General features: G+C 42.5%; 2 protein-coding genes across 5 annotated transcripts in view; one reads left to right on the forward strand and one right to left on the reverse strand.

Moving 5' to 3' along the window:
* Nucleotides 1–6427, forward strand: part of COX6C (cytochrome c oxidase subunit 6C) — a 161895-nt gene extending 155468 nt beyond the window's left edge. For all 3 annotated transcript variants that reach the window (XM_084803086.1, XM_084803084.1, XM_084803085.1), the window contains 2 exons: nucleotides 1681–1809; nucleotides 6304–6427. In XM_084803086.1, the coding sequence (XP_084659212.1) occupies nucleotides 1681–1794 (114 nt within the window). In that variant the 3' untranslated portion in view covers nucleotides 1795–1809; nucleotides 6304–6427. The remainder of the gene's footprint in view (nucleotides 1–1680; nucleotides 1810–6303) is intronic.
* Nucleotides 6428–7343: 916 nt separating this feature from the next.
* The window catches only part of VPS13B (vacuolar protein sorting 13 homolog B), a 517649-nt gene continuing 509925 nt past the window's right edge, over nucleotides 7344–15067 (reverse strand). For both annotated transcript variants that reach the window (XM_084803053.1, XM_084803052.1), the window contains exons 60-62: nucleotides 12977–13079; nucleotides 12040–12289; nucleotides 7344–8645 (exon numbers count right to left, since the gene is read on the reverse strand). In XM_084803053.1, the coding sequence (XP_084659179.1) occupies nucleotides 8397–8645; nucleotides 12040–12289; nucleotides 12977–13079 (602 nt within the window). In that variant the 3' untranslated portion in view covers nucleotides 7344–8396. The remainder of the gene's footprint in view (nucleotides 8646–12039; nucleotides 12290–12976; nucleotides 13080–15067) is intronic.

Genomic DNA, 15067 nt, shown 5'->3' on the forward strand with positions numbered 1-15067 from the left:
ATTGCCTGTATAACATATCAAAAGGGACCTGGCCTCCAGGTTCTCCCAGCATCCTGTACTGGGCATGGCTGGCAGTCCTGCCCTTTGCCCTCTACCTTGACCTCTCCAGCCCAGGCATGGGCTGTCCTTCCCCTAGAGGCCCCATCCCTGTGTAATCCTAGGAGCTGTCTGCTAAATCCAGCGGTGTCTCTATGCCCGAGGCTTCTGTTTGCTCCTCCTTGCCACCTTCTCTTAGCTGCCTAACTCACACTATAGCGAGGTTCATTTCACTACCTTTTTCTCTTGTTTCTCCTTGGACTTAATTCCTTTCTTTGACTCAGATTTCTTTAAAGCCTTGCTGTCTTCCTGAAAACAGTTTGGCCTCAGTATAGCTCATTGGCCAAAGATGCTAGACTCAGATGCAAATCCTCACAGATGGAAGCACAAGGGAGAGCTCCCAGTTCTCGCATCTCTAGGGTTCTACAACTTAAATCCGTTTATCTCCGTGGATTTTCTGCTCTTTTCTCAAATCTTTTAAGACTGTTATGTAAGCAATCTTTTTTTCCAGAATTGATTTATAAAATCATTGGGTGTGGTTAAAGAATGCAAAATCTGTTACTTTGGCTTTAAGCATCATCTAACAGAAGGCTTATAATTAAAGCCTATATGTAGGAATTTAAACCAGCCTCACACACAGCAGCTGCTTGGCTTCGTCCTGTAGATACTAACTTAACCATTACTACAGTGAGGGGCTTCAGCAAACTGTAGTCAGTGTCCTGAGGAGCCTTCCTCTTGTTCAAGGGAATGGGAGGTTCGAATAGGAGGAGCAATAAAACTTCCTGGTACTTAGTGTACCACTTACGAGACAGCATGAGTTTGCATTTATGTAGCACCCTTACCGGTGTGGATTGGTACTTGCAGTTGTACTGTGGTATGTGCAGGGTGAGATTGAGCTTGGCAAGATACACTGAGCAGTGTTTTGTGGAGACTAAATCTTTGCCATAGCCCAGACATGGATTTGGATCTCCGAGTGGCAGCTGTGGCTATCGATAAGCCTTTGATAAGATGCCTTAGCTCCGCCTGCTCTCTGAGACGCCATTCCTTGTGTGCTGCTGTTGTGTGTGGAAGCCAAGGACCATGAACATAGCTCTGCCTGGCCTCCTCTTCCCTGATGCTGAACTGGCAGCCTTTCTTTGAAGTAATCAGTCGGCACTTTTGGATTCATTTGAATTCATTTGCAAAATGTTTTAGTTCTTGTAAAAGTTATAATTCCCCAGATTTCTCATCACTTTCTTACATCTTTTAAATCTGTTTCAGGGTTCTTTAAAATTTACATTCTGCTTAATTTGAGCCCGGATATGTTACCACGTTTCAGCAGGTCGCATTTAGGGTTTGCTAGAAGGAAACTATTCATTTATTTTATAATTTCTTTTAACTGCTGCAATTTTCCTACCAAACACATACAAATACGGACACACAAGCTCACCCAGGCGTAGGGGGAGTCAGTCCCTAGGGAAGCAGGCACCGTCTTGCTGTATGGTTGCCGGGAGACTTCCTTCCTTTCATTATGCACCCTTTCCCTTGTCTTAGGAAATAGAGGCTTCAGTAAAGAGCAACAGATATGTTGTTAGTTTATTTTGGTTTTAGGTATTTCTAGTAATATGAAAAGTAAGCACCATAACGGGCTGTGTTACTTTTTAGATTGGCGTGGCTGACCGCAGAAAGGCGGCGTATGCGGATTTCTACAGAAATTATGATTCCATGAAAGATTTTGAAGAGATGAGGAAGGCTGGTATCTTTCAGAGTGCGAAGTGATTTCTGAATGCAGAGGTAATACAGTTACTTGAAGTTATGTGTAAAGAATGTTTCTAACTAGCCAAGTGAAAATAATCTGACCTATCTTAACTGTACGGCTCAGTAATCGTAAGTTCTTAGGAAGCTGACACTGTCTAGGAAAGTGCCCCGTGCCCTTCTCCCAGGCCGTGACAGTTAGTACTTACTGTTTATGAGTTGCCCACATTATTTTTGTCTTTCTGTGGAATTGGTTCTTCTTTTTTTGTTTACTCTATGGGAATGTGGGGAGAAAATTCTGGAGTTGCTTCTCTTCTACCTGGTATTAGGGTTAGGGGTGTACCCAGGGATCCCGCTTAGGGTGGCAGACTTAGACTCAGGCGGCACAGCGGGTACTCTTGCCCATTTAGCCATCTTGTTGGCCATATCTGTTATTTTGTGACTGGCTTATTTCTGTTAGCATACTGTTTTACCATGTTGTCAGAAATTCCCTCCTTTTTAAGGCTGAAAATACTCCATTGTATGTTGTTACTGGGAGTTGAGCCTGTAGCATTGTGCACACTTGGCAAGCGTTCTACCATTAACTGTCTTGCCTACATCCTATCATACATACATACATACATACATACATACATACATACATATATGCCTTTTTTAAATTTTAAAAATGTTTTATTTTTGAGAAATAGTCTCAGCAAGTTGTGAGCCCGGCTGTGAACCATCTCCTGGGGTTACAGATGTGCCCCACACGCCCGCCCTCTTTTCTGTATATACTATTCTGTTTGCCCATTGTCGGTGTGCTTGTCTTTGCCTGTCGGTGCTGGGATTGGCAGATGATAACTGTATTTTTCATCAGCACTGTTTTCCTTAGTGGCTGTAGTATTTCACACTTCCACAGTGCTCAAGGGCTTCAACTCTCTCCACATATTTACCAGCACTTACTACTTGGTTTTCTTTGGGTAGTGCCTATTTAAACATCTTAAATAGGGTTGAGATACTTAATGGCAGTTTTGATTTGAGCTTCCCTAATGATAGGTAGTTTTGAGTGATGCGTATACTTATTGGCCATTTGTATATACTCTGGGCATATTGGGGATTTTTTTCCCCTTCATGTATATATGTATTTAGGTGTGTGTCTGCATGCATGTTTGTGTAAGGGCATATGTGTGTGGATATGTGAGTTCCAAGGTTAATAATGAGAGCAGAGCACTCCTTTATCATTTTCTACCTTGAGGCAGGATCTCAGTTGAAGCCAGAGCCCTCTGCTGAAGCCAGTATGGCTAACCAGGTTACACCGTGCGCTGGAATTGCAGGGGAGCCACCATGTCTCTCTGGCATTGATTTCTATCTAGGTTTGGGGATCCAAACTCTGGATTTTAACCGCATGGCCAGTGGTTCTGGGGATTCTTGCATTCAATTCTCCTGACTCCCTTTAAATCTTGTTTCACATGAGTTGTTCCTCGTTTTTATTTTCATTGGCTTTGGTGTCATCAGAGTCATTGTCACATCTGTTATCTTAAAAACTTTCTTTCAAGAGTCTTTATGTTTTTAATCCTTTTTATGTCTTGGATTCTTTTTTGCTGGTGCTAGAGATGGTGTGTAGAAAATGCACACTATAATGTAGCTATACCTCTTAAGTTAGTGGTTCTCAACCTGTGGGTCACGACCTGTTGGGGTGTCACCAGATAGTCACATTACCGTCCATAACAGTAGCCATATTACAGTTATGAAGGACCAATGAAATGCTTTTATGGTTGGGGTCACCACAGTACGAGGAACTAAAATAAAAGGTCGTAGCTCTAAGTGTTCTCTCCATTTGAAGATAATGTTTGTTTATGGGGCAGTGGAAAGATCCAGCCTCATCCTTTAGAATACACATAACTCATCCCAAAATTATTTTCAAAACATTGCCCTTTACCTTTGAATGAAGGACCCTCAGGTGTTTCCTCGGTTGCTTCTTGCCTTGGTCTCTTGAGACAATCTTTCACTAGACCAGGTGGCCAGTGAGCACCTGAGATCCCCAGTTCTGCTCCTTCAGTGCACAGCCATGCCTGACTTAGGTGGGTGCTTGGATTTTAACTCATATCCTTGTGTATATAGCAAGCATTTCCATGCTGAGCCATCACCCAAGACTGGTTTATGTTTTATCATGTCAGGACCACATTGGTTTCATTATGATAGTTTTACAGTGGGTTTTGGAATATGAGTCTTCCACCCCACCCCCACCCCAATACTTTAAGCTATTTTAGGACCCTTGAGAATCTCTACATTTTAGAGTGGCTCTCTCTCTCTCTCTCTCTCTCTCTCTCTCTCTCTCTCTCTCTCTCTCTCTCTTTTTCTAAGACAGGGTTTCTCTGTGTAGTTGAGCCTGGCCTCGAACTCACAGTGATCCTCCTGCCTCTGCCTCCCGAATGCTGGGATTAAAGGCGTGCACCACCACCACCTGGCCTTGACTTTTCTTTTTCTACCAAAAATGATAGTTGGTTTTTGGTAAGGATTACATTAAATCTGTAGACTGCTTGGAGTATATGGACATCTTAATATTGCAATGTCTTTGAGCAGTGCTTTGTACCTTTTGCTCAACTCTATTCCTAAGTGTTCTATTAGTTTTGAAGTAATTATAAATAGAATTGTTTTCATTTTCTTTTGTTACTGTGTTCTGATTTTATGACCTGCAGCTTTGCAAAACTCATTCTAATCTGTGTGTTTCTCTTGTGTTATTTGAATTTTCTACATATAAAATGGTACCTAAAAAGACTGAACTTACTTCCTTTTTGGGTGTAGTTTCTTTTCTCAACTAATTTTTTTCTGACTAGGATCTTTAGTACTGTGTTAAATAGAAATGGCAAGAACTGACATCTTTCCTGCTGATTCTAAAGGAAATGTTTTCAGTTTTTCACCAAGTGGCAGGTTAGCAACTATAAGCGTATTGTTATACTTTGTACTAATATACCTAGTGTGTATCTTAGCCCTTTGGGAGGCATTCTTAGTGCATGCACCTGGTATTGTTTGAATAAGTATCCAGAGTATTACTGCTGATTTATCATTATAATAAAAAAAAGAACCAAAAAACCCCAACAACTTTATTTTTCCATCAATTGGAAAATTAGTAAGAATTATTTGTATTCTGAGAAAGCACCAGATAGATTTCCAAAGTGGTTGTACAAGTTTGAATTCCCACCAGCAATGAAGAAGTTTTCCCCTTTCTCTACATCCTCACCAGCATGTGCTGTCACTTGAGTTTTTGATACTGGGAATAAGGCTACCTCAAGAAAGACCCAGCTATTCCACTGCTTGCAATATATCCAGAAGGTGCTCCACCACACAACAAGGACATATGCTCAGCCATGTTCATAGCAGCCGTATTCATAATAGCCAGAACATGGAAACAGCCTAAACGTCCCTCAGTCGAAGAATGGATAAAGAAACTGTGGTACATTTACACTGTGGAATACTACTCGGCTATTAAAAACAAGAAAATCCCGAAATTTGTGGGTAAATGGGTGGAACTAGAAAGGATCATATTGAGTGATTAACCCAGACTCAGGAAGACTCACATGGCATATACTCACTTATAATTGGACACTAACCCAACAGAGATGTCCCCTGAAAGTCTTCACTTACCAGGAGATTGGGATAGAGGTGAGGACTTCCTATTGGGACTCTGAGTGAGAGAAGTATGGGAGAATGGGGAAATAGAAGGATCCAGAGGGTCCTAGAAACCTACAGGAAGAACATCATGACAGGCGGATCTGGACCCAGGGGTTCTGCTCAAACTGCTGCACCAACCAAAGACAACACATGCAGTAAACATTGAACCCCTACTCAGATCTAGCCAAGGGACAGGACATTCTCCATAGTCGTGTGGAGAGCGGGGACTGGCTCTGACATGAACTCTGGTGCCCCGTATTTGACCACTTCCCCTTGGTGGGGAGGCCTGGTGGCACTCAGAGAAAGAATAGGAAGGCTACCAAGATGAGACCTGATAGGCTGTGACCATATGGTGGGGGAGGAGGTCCCCTTCTGTCACAGACCTAGGGGAGGGGAAAAGGGTGAAAGAGGGAGGGGGAATGGGAAGATACAAGTGAGGGAATAACAATTGGGATGTATTCTGAATAAATTATTTTAAAAACAAAAAAATGGGAAAAAAGAATAATAAAAAAAAGAATTATTTGTATCATACTATTAACTGTGAAGATCTTTTAGCACTGATACCAAGAGACATAAAAACATTATTCAAAGTTAAGAATTTAAAGAACAACATGCAGATGCCATGTTGCTAAATAAAACAAAAAACGTGTGTGTGTGTGTGTGTATCTATATCTATATTTGTAGCTATATAAATAATGTATATGGGTGTTGCTAAAATAAAAGAAAGAAATTAGAGGAAGTTACGGTCTGCCCAGGATAGGAGCTAGGCAGGTGGTCAGGGAGCCAGAACTGGGTGAGGGTGAGTGAAGAGTAGTAGGAACAGGCTTCACGGATGATAGCGACCGAGCCACATTAACATAGCCATTGTGTTTCTCTCCGTAGAGCTCTCTGGATTGCGCTCCATAGAAGTTCCTCTCTGACCTGTGTTCCTGAACTGTGAAACATGAATATGTGGGCTAAGGAGTGGTTTCTCCCAATAAACAATTAACAGTTATATGGACAGTAAGTCTTTGCCTGGTTATTGTTGATAATTCAGGTCCTTTTTTTTTTTTTTTTTTTAAATTAAGACAAGGTTTCTCTGTGTGGCCTTGGCTGACCTGGACTCACTTTGTAGACCAGGTTGGCCTTGAACTCACAGAGATTCCTCTGTCTCCCCACTGCTGGGACTAAAGGCTTGCGCCACCACACCTGGCTAACCTAGTATTCTTATACCTCTGGATGACCATTATAAAGATAACGCCTTCCTGCAATTATTTGGTCCTGGCTTTGGTCTTCTGGGTTTGGTGTATCAATACAGTCTGTCTCTGCAGGAGGCAGAGGTAGGTGGGTCTCTGAACCTTGAGTTGGAGGCCAGCATAGCTCGTTCCCAGTCAGCTTGGAACACATGGTGAGATGGCAACTCTTTAAAGAAAACCTGTCCTTGATTTCATTGCTACTCTTTGGTAGTGTTTCTGTCACCAGAAAGAACAGGCAGTTGACACGCTGTTAGAATAATTGCTGGTATTAATGAATAAGCAGTATGTATGAGGAATGAGACTGCGTATCTAATCCAGAAGAACACTTAACCAGTACTGCGTACTTACAGAAAGGTCTGAAAGATGATGAAGAGTTTTTTCATAAGTATCTTTAGAACCTTTCTATACTTCAGATTTTGTTGTGACCAAGGCTGTATTTATTTAATGCAAACCTAGTTTCTTTTTTTCTTTTTTTGTTTTGGTGATATAGGCATTGAACCTAGGGTCTTGTGCATCCTGGGTAAGCTCTATGACTGTGCCGTATCTAGTGTATGAAAGGAAAAGGCAAGCTTGATCAGTAGGTGTTCTTACTGGTTAACTTGCGTGAGACTTGGTGAGTTAGCTGTATTAAAATAAGCTACCAGTGAAAACCTGCAAAGTAAAAACTCAACACATTTATCCATGGTCAGTAATTCAAGAATACCTTTTATTATTTATATAATAATTCTTAGCAATATGTAAAATTACCATAAGCCATACAAGAATCAGTACATATTTACATTCTTAAAAATAATTATTCTTGAGGTCCACAAAAGTGTTATTTTCCTAAATGAGTAACAGACTAACTGCAGAGATGGTTTTCATATTTGGCTTGAATTGTCCACCAGTGAGTTGTTTCCCAGGAAGAGTGATGTTGTAGGGATGTGTGCCAGGCCAGCAGAGGGTCACTGGCCTTTGAAATGGCACTGCCTTACTTTCTATAACTTTGCAGCTGCAGGTCTGTGCGTGAATGCCATCCGTGGATGATCTGACACGAGACCATAAGATAGCTGGTGACTCCAGATTGCGCATCAAAACCTTTCTTAGATGTTAAACAGTCCTTAGCCAACAGTAAGACTTACCTCCCTGCTTTATCAAGTCAGTTCAGCTGACAGAGCATGTGGTCTGATGTTAGTGTTAGCCTTAGTGTTGGTGTTGTTAATTCACCTCCAAACAAACTTAGAAGCATTATGTTCTGTTCTTGTTGGTAGCTTAGTAAAATACAAACTTTTCAAAATATACCTGAGAAGTTAAAACTCTGTTTTACATAAATCAACAGAATGCAGACTTTGAGGGGAATGTACAATGCTTTTACTAAAAGACTGGTATTGTTAAGTGAAAAATTCAACTAGTGAAACAACAAAGTTCTAAGTATTACAGAGGCAGTGCAGTTTTATTTCTGGGTCTGTATTCTAGGGCCTGTTCACATTTTTCTATAGAGCAGGGCATTGAGAGATTGAAATTAGAGTGAAAACTTGTGCAAAGGGCATAGAAAATAAAAAAAGTTTTCTATGTATGGTAAGAATACAGCATATATAGGATTTTGTGGATCATTTGTTCCTCACCCATTTGGAATTTTTGTTTGTTTGGTTTTGTTTGTTTGCCCAGAACTCTAGAAGTGTTGGCTTTGTGTCCATGTTGAATGTTGTTAGAACTCTCTGTGTTGCACAGCAGAAATCAAACACCTCCCTTAAGGGGGGCTCAGGGGAACCCCTTCCTCAGGGCTTTATTCTTTACCATGGTAAATTTACTAATGAAGACCTGAGCAAAATGTGGGTCGGCCAGATAATGGTATGTTTTCACAGTGGCAGGGGGAGGCTCCACAGCTACCACAGAACATGTCGGTTGCATGGAGGAGCAGCTGGGGGCCAGGTGACACGATGTTTTTGCAATGTAGTCCACGAGCCTGTTAAACTGCTGTTCTGACAGTCTCTCCCGGGCACCATCCATCTGGGTTCCAAAAACAAAGGTTCCTTAATTAGTTGCCAACAGAATTATTTTCCTGGATGCACGTGTCACTGTGTCTCCAAGGCCTCGAGTCAGCCTTTCTGTCTAAGCCAGTGCTACTGCTGGGAAGCCACGCGCTGCAGTTTACCACATGTGACCAGAGCTTCACAACACTATCAGGACGACCTGCTTTGACTAAATGGCTCACTTTGCATAAAATTCCCAAGTTTAAAGCTAATGATTTGATAATACGCAATTATTAACACATCTGTCATTGCTTTTTACCAAGTAGCCCAGGAACAAAGGAGAAAAATCCCTCCTCTGCTTAAAAGTAGTCAGTGTGCAACCCAGCATCCCAGATACGAGTTACCCTGGTTCCCAGAGCCTCAACATTTGACAGAAGGCAGAGAAGGATTCCTTTGGGCAGAGCATTTTAAAAGCAAAATCCCCACCATCTTGAACTGTAACATTTTCTGTTCTTATAAATACTAGGATTTAAAGCCAGAAAAAATAGAAAAACTGGGCAGAAGAAGGGGAAATTTTTATGGCAAAAAGGGAGGATGCAAACTACATTTATAGTTCATAAAAGTCTGGCTCATCTTCAGTGGAGCTCCAGAGAACTAGATAGATATACTACCTACGTTCTTAAGTGAGACTGTCTGAGGAAGCACCCATCAAAGGCAGTTAGGACTATAAAGTCTTCCCACCCTGAAGGCCCATAGCTATCTAGTGTGCAGATCAAGCCGAGTGGGGAATTTTCAGTCAGCCACTGGTCTGTAGATTTTAGCAGCCACTGACTTTGTAGGGTTTTTTGTTGTTGTTTTGTTTGTTTATTTTGTTTTTTCTTTTAAACCTACTGAATATTGGCAAGGCCATTCTGGAAGAATTATAAACATTTTAATAGGGTTGTGTTAGTTATCAGAGTTGCCATAATGTAAGGAATTTAAACAGGGCCCAGAAAAAATGCAACTAAAAGTATAAAAAGTTGTAAAAAGCTACAGAAAATAGGTAGTAAAGGAGCCTGCTTATATTTTTCAGCTTGAGAAAGAAAAGGAAAAAAAACCCTAAGAGTCATTGACAGATGAAAGCTGTGCACCACCAGGCAAAGGCCAGAGTTCTGATGATATCATTTGATGGGGCCAGAATTCAGCTGGAGAGCTTGGAATATACAAAAAGGCTTAATTGCTCCTCCTGAACAGCAGCAGCACAGGAAAGCCCATGTTGTGAAAGGAACATGGCCAAGGAATAAATTGACCTCCTGACTCATTTTGAGCCTCTCATAGGGGATTTTAATAATGCGCCAGGCATATTAAGCAATTATCCCTAAAAAATGACTGCATTTAACCAAGAAAAGCAATGCTGTTTAAAAAAAAAACCCAAAACCTGCTGTATTTGAATACACTCAATGATGTCATTTACAAATTAATTCCTTCCAAAATTCAAAGGAGTTCTGTTTCTAGCCTTAAGGTGAAAAGGTACTTCATAGAGCTTGAAATACTGCTCTTGGTTTTCACAACAGAAACCTTCCCGAGCAGGCTTTGGATCTGGATTGTGTTAGGAGGTTCAGATCTGAGCAGGAAAACTGGAGGAAACAGTCAAAGCAGTGCCTCCAACAGCTCTTTCCTCCTACTGAAACACGTTGCATCACAGCTCTCAGGGAAGGGTCTTGCAAAAAGCCATGCAGTCTCAGTTCTCCATGGGAAGGCTAGGATGATGAGTTATGAGTTGACGGTGAGAATGGAACACAGCAATGCAGAGGAAGCAGTGGGGATACGTGAGACAGGCGTGCAGCTTGGTGCTCTAGTGGTCCTCTGGGAGGCCGGCCCTCAGCGTCTCCTTCATCCCTGCACATTAGCTTCATGCTTCCATCTCTTAGCTTGGGTGACTTCATAGCCTCAACCAGTACAGCTTCTACAGCTGCTGATTTGTATTATCATAAAAACAAAAGGTGTCAGTCCTGCTCCCCTCAAACAAATGCAAATGAGGATGAGAGTTAAACATCAGTAAAGATGAATGAATCTCACAGTGGAAGATCTGAAGCATGTCTGTGCCAACTGAGAAAAAAAACTGGTCCCAAATACTTGTTGGACCTTGGAGGTTTCCCTAGGACTAAGAACTTGAAGACAATGCTATTGTTCTTTGCCAAATCCTGTAGCCAGATCACTGCTGTTTTACTGTCAACTGCATCAGAAGATTTCTGGCGGATCTAATAAAGTAAGCCTGGACATCTGACCCCTGTTTATTCCCAGAAAGTCATCAACTGAAAGCAGCGGTGCAGTGTCGGTGCCAAGCTCCAGCTTAAAGCCTGACTGATTACCGTCCAAGAAACAAGAGAGATCTTAGGAGATGTTGTGGTTGGCTGCTTTCCATCTGCTCAGATAATTCTACCCAAATAGTGTTTGAGAGAGACAGGATCCCATATCAGGAAAAATATCATTAAAGAAAGAATTGGGCAGGTTCTGTAGTGGGGGAGGGGGCAGCTTTTAGCCTTGGTTGTCACTCTTCTATGCCCAGTAAGGACCACCTCCATCTCATGGAAAAGCAATTAAAAATTTTTTTAAATTGGTAATTAGGATGCAGGGTTCAGGCCATCACCTGGGAGGTACACAGGAAGAGAGCAGTTCCCAGTGGGTTCATCGCTTACTGTAGGCTAGACTGTAGGAAGCCAGGGCCACTCTGGTCAGGGCTCGCCTGTACTCTTGACTCGCATCCATTCCATGTAAATGCCGCACATCTAGAGTGCTGTCCCCCAAACCTAAGCTATCCTCAGGAAGCACCCCTATTTACAGGACAGGATCGTGTCACCCCTTGTGGGAAAAAGAAAACAACTGCAGAATACGAACCAGGACAAGTGTATTCACTGAAGTCTACAAGTCTGCCCCAAATCTTAGGTTGGGTTACAGAGAAAGATCAGAAGGAAGGGGAGACAAACAATAGCAAAAGCCCCACCTCTCTGTGTTGTCAGTTTGCAGATTCAGCCTCTTGGCCCTCATTGCTTCAGCAGCGTTATGTACCCCAACACTTGTAGCCACCCCCATGTTGCACAGTCCAAAGGCTTCGTTTGCACTGCAGTTTCTGGGAATAGCCCATGTTTACTTTGCCTACTGTACTAGCCTACTCCCTTTTAAACTGCTGTATCTTGTTCCCAGTTCCTCAACCCCATGCAACTGAGTCGTAGGAACCTTATTCAATTTACACTGTCGCTCAGCCCAAGGACCTGTCTCTTCTCTAAAGGGCTCACAGGTAGGTGGGAGCTTTCCTGTCCCTTCTGCAATGCCACCTCTTCTCCCTCACAATCCTTCCTGATTGTCCTGGTGGTCTATATGTCTAGGTACCAGTGATGAGTACCTCAATTTCCTGAAAGCTAGCCCTGATCATCCTGTGTTTGGAACCGTACCTCTACATCACAGGCTACTCTTGGTTGCTTGAGCTGCACAGTGAGCAGGTTGTTTTGCTTGGTGTCCTGTGCACAGTCGATCTCTGTGATGGGAAAGGCCTGTTGCTGTGTGTCCTCACTGATGCTGACGACAAAGAGCACTTCTGATGTCAGCAGCAAGCACCCTTCATGCTCCTGGCCTGAGCCCCTCACCAGAACCACATCCAGGGCCATGTGGACTTCTGGTCTACCCAGAGACTGAAGCATTTTCCTGTTTAAAAAGAAGAAAGTAAGGTCAGGGCCAAGCCTGAAAGACCCAACAATTTTCACTGTTTAAAAATGATTGGAGCATTCCCCCGCCCCCAACCTCCAACAAACAAAAAAACAAACAAAAACCAAAAAACCAGCCCTTACCAAGGGCAAAGAGGACTGTTAACTTTAACTTAATATTACAGTATTTTTGCATTTACTATAGCTGGCTAAAAATGTTAATTGTCAGTTTCCAAGCTCATTCAGATTAGTAGAACATGTATTCTGGAGAGATTTCAAAATCTATGCATCATTTAGCTATTTTCTTCCCATCAGGAATGACACCCCCAATGGGTGTCTCTCTGGTTCTACAGGGAATCTTGATCCTTGTTGCAGGCCCAGACTTAAACAATGTGCATCCTTAAGAGATCCAAGTAGATGGGATGATTTTGTTTGGTCTCCTTGTGTTGACCAGGCTGGCCTCAGCCTCTTGAGTGGTTCTCCCCCAATCAGCCCATGGAACAGAATTCTCTATCCAGGATGAACTGGGAAAATATGGCCTTTCCCTGGAACTGCCCAAGATGCCGGTGTCAGAAACAGCTGTTCCTTTGGTCTCCCCTGGACACATGTCCATTAGCAGAGAGAGCAAGCCAGGGTCTATCAACGAACAGTGTAAATATAAACTCAGGAAATGGCTCAAGAATTTTACCAGACATATTTGACGTGGCTGTTAGGAGCTTGGTCAGCTTGCAGATCTCTTGGTTGGTACCGTTGTTTGGGAAGCTGAGAAAGTCCAGCTCCATGTAAAATACCTGTGGTAAGAGAAGCAAAGAAATTGTAGTACTTTGTCAGGAAAAGAGTTCTATGCTACAGTGATGATACCTTACAGCTATCCATGAAATGGTACAGACTGGGAATGAGATGACAGCTTAGCCATGTTGATCCTACTTAGCTATACTTAACACTTAGAGCAGTGGTTCTCAATCTGTGGGTCACAGCCCCCTTGGGGTTCAATGACCTTTCCACAGGGGTCGCGTAAGACCACTGGAAAACACAAATACCTAAGACTCATAACAGTAGCAGGACTATAGTTATCAAGCAGCAATGAAAATAACGTTATGGATGGCGTCACCGCAACAAGAGGAACTATATCAGGGTTGTAGCATAGGGTGAGAACCACTGACTTAGAGGAAGCATAGTGCTCCTGGGAGAGCTGGTCATGAACAGTATCTTATATGTCATTTAAAACACAGGTGATTTAAAAGTCAGCATCTCTTGACTTTGCTGCTTAATACAGTATTACTATATCTTATATAAGTGGCTAAGAAACAAAACTAAAAACCAGTAATACAAAGGCACATGGTTTGCCTAGATATAGTATTTAAATTTAAATGAGTTAATCCAGCTGTTAAACAAGATTCTGTATACATTTATGAGTGCTCTTGGGGCCTCTGGTTTATTACATGCTTTCCCTGGTACCAAATGAGGGCACCCAGGAGCAGCCACATAAGCCTCCAAAGACACTCTCCAGAACCAAAGATGGTACAGCATGTGTGCTTTCTGAGGGCTTGTAAATGTTTATAAACGAGGCATAGTCATTAGACTAAGAGTTAGTGGTTTGTAAAACCTTCAGTGTGGTAATAAAAGTTTTACAAGAGTGATGGAAACCAAAAAGGCCATGTGAAGCTCCGCTCTGAGATGCTCTTACACACAGCTGCCCCGGGAAACGCAGTAAGAGACAGTGGCGTTTTAAAACCCAAGCATCTTATGAAGTAGAGTTTTCACCCTATTGGAGCTTGTATCAAAACAACCACCTTTTCTTGTAAGGGAGAGTTTAACTGTTTCCACCTCTGAGTTCTAGCAGTTTGTATTGTCAGTTTCCCCGGGAATGAGCCTGCCACCAACAGGAGACTGACGTGGAGAGGGAAGCAAAAGCATGGCTGTCAGTGTGGCCCCTCAAAGGATGCTCTGGATATGTGCCCTGAGCAGGCTGTGTCCTGTCAGAACTGAAGTACAGGATGCCTACAGTGAAATGTGTCTTGCTGATCGCTTGGCCAGATGCAGACAGAGTGTGTGCTGTCTGACAAGTGGGTGGCCTCCCCTGTGGTCTGCAATGCCAGCTAGTTTGCCTGCTGCATGGCCAAAAGGATACCATCAAGTCTTAAGTAAAAAGGTAATTCAAGTCACATGTTTACTGCAGAGGACTTTAATGTGCTCTGCCAAGACTGCAGAAAATATGCTTGGGAGGTGCTTCCTTTCACACCATCATGTACACAGGCACATTTGGGGAGAGGTCCTGGCAGCCCGCCACAGCCCGCTGGGTCTTCCAGCGTCTGCTTGGGGAAAGGGCTGCATACCATGTGCCTTTGCTCCCATTGGTCAGGAGACTCAGAACTGGAAAATGTAGATGACTCCCAAAGATCAGATCAGCGTGTATGCCCTCTCCTGCTCTCCACAGTCAGCAGGTACAGATGTCCTCTTGACTTAAGAATGATTGTCCCAATTCATCTAGGAAAAAGTGATTCTTTTCTCTGTTGCCATACCGTTTGAAATTTCTAGCCGGTTACTTTTTTTTTTTAATTATCTATTAATAGCACTGTAAAAAAATGGCATGAATATATGAAGTTATTCACTGATGTTACTAATTGACAGTGGTCATACTCTGTAAATAAACATTGTTTCTGTAAAGAAACAAAAAATATAGCTACTATGTATCCATTTTATTTTTCACTCCCTGCCCATGGGAAAGAGAACCAGGGCAGGAATGCACATTCATGAGTAAGGCCTCAGTTGGCCTGGT

Source organism: Acomys minous (genome assembly GCF_964271855.1).
Source record: "Acomys minous genome assembly, chromosome: 12".
In the NCBI taxonomy this organism is placed as follows: domain Eukaryota; kingdom Metazoa; phylum Chordata; class Mammalia; order Rodentia; family Muridae; genus Acomys; species Acomys minous.